The following is an 11,120-nucleotide window of genomic DNA, read 5'->3' as shown; positions in this document are numbered from 1 at the left end:
ACAGCATAACAATTCACTTTCTGCTCAACAAGTTTAGACATTTGCATCACGACCTCAAAAATGGAAATTTCTTACTTTGATTTGATTTTTTTTATTTTTTTTTTATTTTACAAGCATGTTATTGACAATCAGACTGTAAAAAACCTTTTGGAGCATCTGCTTTATTTTATTGAAATCAAAAATTTAAAAACATGATTTTGTATTGTAAATAACCTTTTAGTTTCTCTGAGAATCCTAATCCAGAGGAAACGTTTTTTTAAATCAGTGACTGATGAACTGTTTCCCCTGCAATTTATCTTTGGAAGATAAGGAATAGTCAAATAAGGTTAACTATGTGGAGGCCACTGTGAAAAGGAAGGCTTCAGTTCAACAGTAAAGCCTTTATTAACTTGCCAATTAATTATATCATGAAAGTCAGTGTCTCACACAAACACACACATGCATCTTTCTACTGCTGAATCCAAATGAAGGGGAAGTGGCAGCAGAACAAAGAATCGTCTTATTTTTCATGGAGAGGCTTTGCCAAGCAGGATGAACCTTTTATATCAAGGTCCCTCTGTGTGTGTGTGTGTGTGTGTGTGTGTGTTGCACATGGATGAGCTGCTGCACCTGTGGGTTCCTCAAGCCTCCAGAATGATGAAGTGTGGGACTCTGGCTTCTCCAAGAGCCAAGGAATCCTCAGCACTTGGATCACCCATCAGTCAGTTTCCACAAATTCAGCTCCAGTACTGTTTAACTAAACGTTGCCGTTAAACTCAAGAAATGTTCCACATAAAGGTCCATTTGTTTATCATGTAGTCTCTACTAATTAACTATGAAAACATTTACATAATGTAACATACATATGAATATATGTGTGAACATATATCAATACATGTACTTAAGCAACAGGTAAAATACAAAGGTACAGTATAAATTGTTTTTTATAATCAGCAGCACACACATAATCTTAATTCTATTAATGACTCATAAGAACTTTAACTGTTTTTAAAGGCAGTCTTTTTCAGAGATTCTCTAATAAATGATGCATTACTATCCCATTAAATGGCTGCTCTCTACAGAACAGGTTTCCTTATTCCCTCTAGGTTGAAGAGCAAACTGATCCCGAGTCACTTGTCTGTTTTTATAACAGTACTTATTCCCAGTGAAGATAATTCTTGAGAAAAGAAAATTTTGGCTATTTTAGCACACACATTTGTCAGAAGAAGGTTAACTGACTTGACAGCATTTTCTTCTACATCATCAGCCAGAAAAAGACCGGCATGCACTTCCTCAACCTGCGGTGTCTAAACGTCATCTAAACGACAGTTGAGGACCAGAGCAGCTGCTCTACTCTGAAGCTTCTTTTTTAGCTGCACTGTAACACACCACAGGGGCATTGTCCAGATGTACCAAAGCACTGTACAAATCTGCTTTAATGTGTTTGTTGATAGTGTTTTACAGTAATAACAGAATACAGCTCTGCTCATTTTAGATACAGATTTTCTGATAATGACGAGCACAGGGACATTTTCTCATCAACAGTGGGAGTTTAATTTCTGCAACTGTTACGTCCCTTAGTTGGAGCTAGGGGTGACAGGAACCGTAACGTAACAAATCAAGAATTAAAACTGAGTCAATGAGTACTTGAAGGTAGTTTATTACAACCTGAAGGTCTCAACAAGGAAGTCCAATGTGGGGGAGGAAGGGACAAAGGTGGTGTGCCAAAGAAATGAACCCAATAAAACAAAATGAGGCCTCAGCTATCTTCATCTACTGAAACAAAAACACACAAAAGAAAACCTATCTACCTAATCTAAGACAAGAGCCTCCAAAACAATACAGCGGGTGGCACCCACCACTAACCTAATGTTTCTAGACAAAGGAAAACTGCGTGTTGAGATGTACAGGGCACCCCAACTTACCACTTCCAACTCAGGTGGAGCCCAATCACCAATCAGCACCTGGAGGAAAACCAAGTGAGGGAGAGACAGAGAGGGAGAGGGAGAAAACAAAAACAAACAGCCTGCCATTGCCTGGCACATAACAGTAACCTACAGTATAGAATTTCTCAGATTACTCACATACAATTCATGCTTTTTTGTTTGTGTTTTGATAGTAATTTGCTCTGAATGAACCACTCATATACAAAATTACGTTCTCTTTCAAGGCTTATGTATAAATTTGTAAAATAATTTGATGGAAAATATATTGATTAGTCTGCATATAAGGCCATACTTCATTTTGCTGTTACAAGAGGTAGGTCATTAATAAATATTAAACATAATAGCAGCCCAAAACAACTTCCCTGTGGTATTCCAGCGCTTAGAAAAACTACCATTAATTTTTCATGTGATGAGATGAATGGCTTCTACTTAATCAGTTAGTCATAGTCAATTAGATCAAATGCTGCACTAAGATCTAGTAAGTCAGCTCTCACAATCATTCTCTTGTCAATATGGCTCAACCACTCAACAGTCATTTGTGTTAAGGTTGTACAGGTAAAATGCCCTTTCCTAAATGCATTGTTGGAATTCAAATTAAGACTCAGTTCACCAAGGCCAAAAAGACAAAAACCTATATTTTCAGACACATAAGTTTAATAATCCTGTCTCAACAAAGATCAGATGCTCTTGACATTTAGTTATTTTACTATCTACATTCCTGCTTACATAAAGTGGCGTCAGAGTCTTCAGACCCTTTCATTATTTCAACACTTTGTGTTTTATATTTAATTTTTAATGAGCAAAATGGCAATTTTTGCACATCAGTCTTCACTCAATAATTCAAAATGACGAAGTGAAAACATCTTTTTAGACTGAAATCTTATTTACAAAAGTATTGTACTGTAGCTCCGAACTGTGTTCAAGTGCTTCCTGTTTGCTTCAATTATCCTTTAAATGTGTCTAGAACTTGACTATAATCCACCTGTGACAAACTGAATGGCAGGATATAGTTTAGAAAGGCCCACATCTTTGTATATATAGTAAGATCCCACAATTCACACTGCATGTCAGGACAAAAACCAAACCATGAAGTCCATGGAACTCTCTTTGGACCTTCACTATAAAATTGTGGCGAAGCACAGATCAGGGCAGGGGTATAACACCATTTCTAAAACTTGTATTCCTAGGAGCATAGTGGCCTCTATAATTGTGAAATGGGAGAAGTTTGGAACAACTAGGACCATTCCTAGAGTTGGCTGTCTGGTCAAAATGAGTCACTGGGCATGAAAGGCCTTGGTCAAGGAGGAGACAAAGAACCCAACAGCCACTCTACCAGAGCTTCAGAAGTCCTCTGCAGAGATGGGAGAACCTGTCAGGAGTAAAACCATCTCAGCACACAAGAATAAAATGAGGTCTTTATGGTAGAGCGGTTACACAGAAGCGGCTTTGAGTACAAAGCATAGGACAGCCTTCTGGAGTTTATCAAACAGCATTTAAATATAATAAAGATTATCTGGTCTGACGAGATGAAAACTGAGCCCTTTGTGCTGAACACCAGACACTGATCATCACCTGGCTAACACCATGGAGTTATGAGTGTGCTCGTCAGGGTCAGGGAGACTGGTCTGAATTGGTTGGAAGCATGAATACAGCCAAACACAGAAGAGGTCCTTGAAGAAAACTTGCACACAACCTAAGACTGGGGCGATGGCTTACCTTTCACTACAACAATAACCCTGTTCCCCATAGAACATCTGTGGAGGGACCTGAAGATAGTAGTCCAGACACTTACCATGCAATCTGACAGAGCTTGAGAGGATCTGCCAGGAAGAATGGGATAAATTGCTCAAATCCAGGTGTGCTTACCTGACTTACCCAAGAAGTAATCAATTAAAGGTTTTTAATACATCTGAAAACATCTCTTATCTTAACCACCACTAGAGCCCTTGGCATCCTATCCTATCAATCGGTCAAAAAAACATTCTTTTCTATAGATTAATAAATACGGAGCCAAACGCTTGTGTGGAAGCTAGCACTTTATTGAACAAAAATTAAAAAAAAAAAATCAAACAAAAACATAGTCTGCAGGGACAATGCAACAAATATGCAGTTAATGGATTAAGGGCCACTTTCATGTCCAGGCCATCTTTCATACCTACACCCACCCAGTCCTGTGATTGGCAGGATCAGTTCTATATACACACAAAGCACCGATCAACAGTGCTCTACTCTACTGCACTGACCTCACCCCAACCCTACCCCCTGTTAACCTGACTTGAACATACACTTGATGCCTCCATGCCCCACATAGTCCTAAACACCCCAGTGCTCGCCTATAGAAACATGACCTAAGCATGAAAAGGACCCTGGACATTCAGGTTGGTAAAGGGCAGCAATGACCTTTGTTAAATGTAAGAATAAATTGTGCCAAAAGTATAAATGGCGATTCCTTTCTAATGCAATGCTGCCTCAATCATAAAGTGTAGTGATTTGCTCAGGTGAAAAATGTTTCCTCGCCAAATTCATAGACATCGACCCCCACAGATTTGCAGATTTGACGGTATTAATGAATCATTACATTGATACACATTCTCAGTGTGGGCCATCGAGCCACAGATAACTGTACGAGGCATCATGCGAGTACAGAGAATATTTAGTGCCACAGCAGCAAAACATGTCATCTCTTTAAACTTTATATTAACTTCTTTAAAAAAAATCAAAAAAAAAAAAAATCATCTCAATCACTCAAAATCCAATTCTACAATCAATCAAACCTATGTGTATACCTGAAGACCTTCCGCATGAAGGAAATCAGTGACTAGTAACATTTGAATTTTGCTTAATAATGTCATCCTCTCTATAGGTAATCATAAATAAATACAAATAATACACAAGGAATGTCTACTCCAAACAGTACAGAAAGATGAAAGAAAACAAAAATGCGTGGTATAAACAATAGTTTGCAATTGTTTTCCTAATTGGAGGATGCTTTAAGAAGGTAATTCTGATTGATAATTGAAAGAGGTGACTCTCCCAGCCTCACCTGGAGAACGAAGAACGAAAACAAAAAAGACACTCAAACAGTGTCTATGTATGACAACAACCCAACTTTGTTTTTTTGTCTCCATGTACATAAATAGTGATGTTAAAAGCTCTCCCTTTGGGTGTTGTGTTTCTCTTAGTCCAGGATGCAGTGGGGGCTGACCTTTGTCCACATGATTTGAATGGCAACACGCACTCTTCTTCTCCTTCTAAAACTCAGACATGACTAGATGGGCACAATGTTCTCTCAGATGGCCAAAGCCGCTCCAAGTAATTTTATTGAAAGTCTTATTTGGGCCTTTTATTCTCAGTTAATTAGAAGCAAACCGCAGGTTTGCTCCAATAGTTGATGTTGTTATGAATCTTATTCAGATGGGAAAGACTTCCCCCCTCCTCAGGTTACATGAACTGCATCTGTGAATATAAAAACAACAGTGTTAACTCCTTTTTGGAACATGGAAAGCAGTTGCAGATCCAGTAATAACAGAGCAGTAGCCAGACTTCTAATGCCACCCCAATTTCTGTATGTACAAACATACATCAGCACAAATCCTACAGCAAGGCAAAAATAAAGATGGTGCATAAAGCTTTTTATTGCAAAATAAGAGCTGAAGTCCTATTGACAGCAGACTTGTACCACTGGTCATCTCAATTTGTCTGTGATCTCATCTGATGAATCTGATCAACACATGCACTTTTGATTAGTTTAAGGTAATTAACCACACCCTCTGGCTTTGTCCTATCGCAGTGTTTTACTATGACTAGGTGTGTTACAACTACTTATCTTGTATATGTACTGGACATGTCAAAATGTGAAGTGTAATTTTCAAACCCTCACATCTCAGCTTGAACTAGTCCTAAGCAAAAAGAGCTTCAGTCTCCTGCAGAGCAAAGAAACTTTGACTAAATCAATCCTCATACAACAGGAGACAAGACATGTATACAGAGTGTGCAAAGCAGCGAGCGGCGGAGTCAAGTGAGGTGACGTCTCACAGCAAAGTGTTGTGACTAGATCCAAAATCAGCCTTTTAAAGGTTCTATATGTAACATTCAGAAAACCTGTGTTATCAATAACACCAGTGGCCATTAAGTGAACTGCAGTCAGCATCCTGTCGCTTGTGCTCACACACATGCTTGCACTCAGTGACATGATGGTCAGACTGGGAAAGAAATTCAGCCCCTCATGGTATTTGGATAATGCCAATTTAAGGATTACCAGGAAAACAAGAAAGAGCAGTCTATCCTCCCGTTACAGCCGGATCATGTGGAGTTTTGAATGGTATTAACTGGGACTGCTGATATGAGACCGGCGGTGAAGTAACATGGGTGCAGGGAAGGAACGTCTACTGATGGCGGTGTCACACCCCGGACTCTCATGCACACCCAGAATGGCACACAGAGAAGGCCGTTGAAGCCCGTGACAGGGATGGTAAAAACTTTATCACACCGGGATTTGTCCCGATGGTCCCAATGGCCAGTCTGACTACACAAGACTGAACACTATTGACAGGCATCATGTTGATAGATGACGTAACTAAAGTTACAATGTTACTATATAATACAAACTATATTTAAAACCACACGAGAAAGTATGCGAGACTAGTTTTATGTTTTTTTGAAATAGGATTTATAAAGCGTAATATCATTATCAGCTGATGTTGACACTCCAGACGTGCTTTACTAGATTAAACTTTTTTTTGTTTGTTATGCTTTTGTGGAGTTTGTGTTGGAGTTTGTTGTGGTGTGAGCTGGTCATTTATTGACATTAGCGGACTCCGTTTCTAACCTAACCGTAGCTAGTGTTGCACAGTGTAGGTGCTGTAGATGAGGAGTTGAGGCAAGGCACTCGGAAATTTGGCCCGAGTCCTTTACATAGAAATCAATCCAGAGCTGTTATAGGTAACAGAGGTCTCATTATTGAAGTTACACTACAGTCTCTTCACACTTTGACCATAAAAAAGCGATTAAACCATCTAAATTACTTTCCTTTCTTACATATAGTACCTTTAACAGCCAGTTCTGCTCAAACAAGATTTAATTGAACATGCAGTTTGTTGACACTGGAGTTGCAAGTAAGCACACACAGAAGATGAGCTGTACCTAAAGATGTTCTATAAAAAATTCTGCAGAGAGAGTTGAGCAAAGGGGTCCTTCCCTGGTGCTCTGAGGGGGCTGAGACGGGAGGGACTAGAAGTTGTGGGTGACTGAGTCACAGAGGAGGACGGAGGAGGAATGAAAGCAGAACAGGAGAGAAATGGAGACCCAATGATAAGACAGGAACTCCAGAGGAAAAGCTACGCTAAAGGTGTCTGATCAGGAAAATTAAGCTCATGCATTATCATATTTCGCACATATATAATGCACACAATTCTGTAAATGGATGTTAAAACAGAATCACAGACCTCATATTAGATCATGAGAGATACTGACTGAGAAGCGGAAGCATATAAAGAAATACACTAATGCCCATGTTATCCAAAAACATTTTTCATTTCTTTAGTTAGAGTGACCAATAGGTCACATGCATCATGTACGTCATTCATTCACCTAGTCTCTTTCCATCACACTTTGTTGCATACATCAATTTTTTCACCTCAACCAAGAGTAAATACCTTTTTTTTTCCCAATTCCAGGCTTCCACTCAAATTTTTTATGCTGAAAAACGTTGAAAATACATATAAATAGGTGGATGGAAACATTTATAAATTGATTCGGAGGTTTGCATGGAACCAAAGTAACAACAGGAGTGGGAAAAATGTATTAATTCATTCATTCATTCATTAAAAGTTGGCTTGTGAATGTTGTTTAGCAGCCAGACTCAGATTTAAGAGCTTTGAAACTCACAAATAAACTCTCCTGTGGGGAGCACAAGTCCCATCTCATAAAAAATTACCAGCACACTTGGATTTCCTCTGAGAAATTACACCAAACTCCCTAAAACCGTGGTACGAATCTAGGGAAGAACATCCCAGAGCTAAGGCAACTGAACACAAATGTCAACATGATTCTCACAGGCTGGGTCACCGAGCTCAGCTGTGGAAGGAGAGGGACAGTACATGTAGACATGTCGCTTACCTGTGCACCTGGATTGGAGCCGAAGGGGTTGGCCGGCCTCATTACAGGCTGGGTGTACATCATAGTGGGCTGTGTCATCATCATGGAGCCCATGTGGGGAGGCTGATGGTAAAGAAAACACAGCAGACAATGTGTGAACTATTGTGCCTCAAACAAACAAACAAACAAACAAAACAAAACAAAATAAAGACACATCCCCAACTAAGGTTCAGGGGTTAGTTACTACCGTGCATGGATATGTGAATATGATGAGACAATAAGAAGAATCTCTTGTCCTCCTCGCTTGCTTGCAGGGTCTGTTTGTGTGTGTGTGTGTGTGTGTGTGTGCGTGTGTGTGTGTGTGTACTCTTTCTATTTTTGTTCTAAACCATGATGACATTTCAGCCGGTCTTCCCAAATTCAAAGGGCTGTTTGATGGTTCAGACTTGGTTTTAGGGTCCAGGTTAAGTTGGGTTTAGGTATTTAGTCGTGAAGGTTAAGGTTGAGGTAAGGGGGGTAGGGAATGCCTTAAGTCACTGAGTATCCTCGCAACGATAGAGAGCCCAACATGCGGGTGTGTGTGTGTGACAGGAAGTGAAAACTTGCTGGGTATACAGTCCCAGCTGACTTACCATTGCACATGCCATCATGCCTGTCGGTGTGGTTGCAGGGAAGGCCATGACAGACGGTGCCTGAGGTGACACAAGAATCAAGTAAATTCCTGCTACAGAATCAGGACACAGTGACACACAACTCACATCTAGCAGTTTATTATTAGATTATCACATTTTATTTAATTACAATGACCAGAGTGAACCTTTACAAATCTATTCAAGAATACAGAGAATATACCATGACGAATGAAGAATTCATTCAATACCGACTCCTCCTACTCCAAATTTCTACTTTTAAAAGAGCAGTCACATGACAAAGCTGAACTTGTTAGGACTTGTGAAGCTTGCTGATGCTTTTTACTGCTTCATTCCAAACTCTGTGCACCGTCTTTCTGCGTAGTTTTGATAGTAAATCGAGACTGCAGCTTAAATGAGAGCATTAGGGAAGATGGATGGCAGATTCTGCAGACTGTGAGAAAATGACAGCAGGATTCAGCCTGTGTGGAGATTTATGAAGAACTTCTGCTGATGTTATATGCAGATTCGGGGCGGATACAATCTTACAAACTTTTAAAGACATTTTTATCGCAAAAGAAGGACAAAGTTTAATACCTGTTTCAAGGTCAAAGATTGACTGAAAATCTGTGTGGAATAGAAGCGAGCTTACAATCAGCTACATTCATTTGTCGACATTTACAGTTTATCATATTTTGTCAGCCCTTCCCAGCTGTATATAACCATTATTGCTTGTAATAAAAATAATCAATTAATGTAAACTGGAGCCAGATGAATGGATTAAAAATAAAATAATTCACTAAATTAAGTGAATCTAGGTTTTTCCTAAAAAGCCCTTGCCTACTATGAGTCAAGCATCTGAGCTGCTATAGCTTGCAGTAGTGGCCATTTTTAAAAAAAAAGGATTGAACAGCTCAGTCCACGGTCAGACCAGTAGTATATAATATCTTCCAACTGCCCACAACAACACTGAAAAAAAAAATTATAAGTAATTTTACTGTATATAGCAGAAATTTAAGATGCTTTATTAACTTCTAAGTCCTCTTTTTGAGACTGCAGATTTCCTGGCTATTTATTATTTGATCAATATCATTCTAAAAGGGTAAAGATATGTTTCATGTTGAGTGTTAACTCCAAAACATCAAAGTGGAAAAAAGGGTCTGAAGAACAGCATTTATCCACAACACACTGACGCTTTCCACAGAAAATGTGTCAAAAGTTACGAAAAGACTGCATTCACAATACACTGCTGATCTTATAACAGCTAGCTCTATTTTTTAAACAGGGCACTGACGGACCGAGGTAAAGGAAAGCAGAAAGCTGAGTGTGTTGTGTCTTGGAGGTAGAAGCTCATCACTGGCAGGTGCAGGGCTCCTTGTGAAAAGAGATTAGAGAGAACAAAAGTGGAGACTCTTTCTCTGAGCAGCCCTTGCTTGTGATAACAGCCCCTGCAGTGATAACAAACCCAGATTTGTCCAACGCCCAGCCCTCTCGGGAAGGATACGTTTCATTAACTATTCAGTCATTGGCTGGGGAGGCACAAGTGAGTCAGATGTGACACTGGTGCCAAAATTTGCGCTTTCATCACAGACTGTGCTTGTTTCACTGAACAGAGAGCGCTCCTTCAGAATTCCTCCTCGCTGACAATGTTTGGTTTGTCTCAGCGACATCTCACTCAGCGGCCCACAGATAGTCAATAACAACATGATTAGGATTGTTTTTGCATCATGTCCTGGATTATCCTTTAATGAGTGATGGCTGCTTCTTAGTGTATCACCAATTTCTTTTGACTCGCTTCAACAGAGATATGCATTTTCAGCTTGATCACTGTGACTATAGTAAGAGGTTGGACTGTTGGATTTGACTTCACCAAAGACAGAATGCAAACTAAATATTTGTAAAAAAAAAAAAAAAAGCATGGTAAAAGAGATTAGAGGGAAGGCAGAACAAAGGTTATCAGTGAGATTCAGATCTATCACTGAATAGCGAGAGTTCATTCATGAGACTTTTCTCACTTTAGGAGAGGCTTTATTCAGACAAACAAATCCAAACTACTTATTGCAGTAACCTGTTCTTTTCACCTCTATACTATAACACAATATGGCAAGACAGGTAAGACACTTATGATCAAATGAAAACGTGGCATGGTAAACTATGTCTACACACGATGAGCTCAAGAGAGTTCAAGTGAGACTGGAGTTTCTCATCTGTTTAACATAAATACTGACTGATTTATACATACAGCACATACAACACAGCTCTTTTTCCACATTGATCAATAGAAGGTGTCAGGTTGTTACAATACTGACTAAGAACAGTGGAGTGTTTTGTTATATTAGGCAACCACAGCTGGAAAAGTCATTTTCATTCTTCTCCATTCACTATTTATGAGAGACAACAATACTTGGCCTGGCATGAAACAGCCTGGGTTTTATCATCAGTGTAATCATCAGTTCACAAAATGCAGAAC

General features: G+C 39.4%; 1 protein-coding gene across 21 annotated transcripts in view; it reads right to left on the bottom strand.

Annotated features, from left to right (window-relative positions):
• Positions 1-3,943: 3,943 nt before the first annotated feature.
• Positions 3,944-11,120, bottom strand: part of picalma (phosphatidylinositol binding clathrin assembly protein a) — a 44,798-nt gene continuing 37,621 nt past the window's right edge. For 20 of the 21 annotated variants that reach the window (XM_056396889.1, XM_056396888.1, XM_056396892.1 and 17 more), the window contains 4 exons: positions 8,654-8,713; positions 8,043-8,144; positions 7,068-7,171; positions 3,944-5,381 (listed from right to left, as the gene is read on the bottom strand). In XM_056396889.1, coding sequence (XP_056252864.1) covers positions 7,079-7,171; positions 8,043-8,144; positions 8,654-8,713 — 255 coding nt within the window. In that variant the 3' untranslated portion in view covers positions 3,944-5,381; positions 7,068-7,078. The remainder of the gene's footprint in view (positions 5,382-7,067; positions 7,172-8,042; positions 8,145-8,653; positions 8,714-11,120) is intronic. The other variant, XM_056396899.1, reaches the window with a different exon arrangement.

The sequence above is a fragment of the Seriola aureovittata genome, chromosome 15 (genome assembly GCF_021018895.1).
Source record: "Seriola aureovittata isolate HTS-2021-v1 ecotype China chromosome 15, ASM2101889v1, whole genome shotgun sequence".
NCBI lineage: Eukaryota > Metazoa > Chordata > Actinopteri > Carangiformes > Carangidae > Seriola > Seriola aureovittata.
Note: the sequence above shows the minus strand (reverse complement) of the source record. Positions and strands in the feature narration are given on the sequence as shown.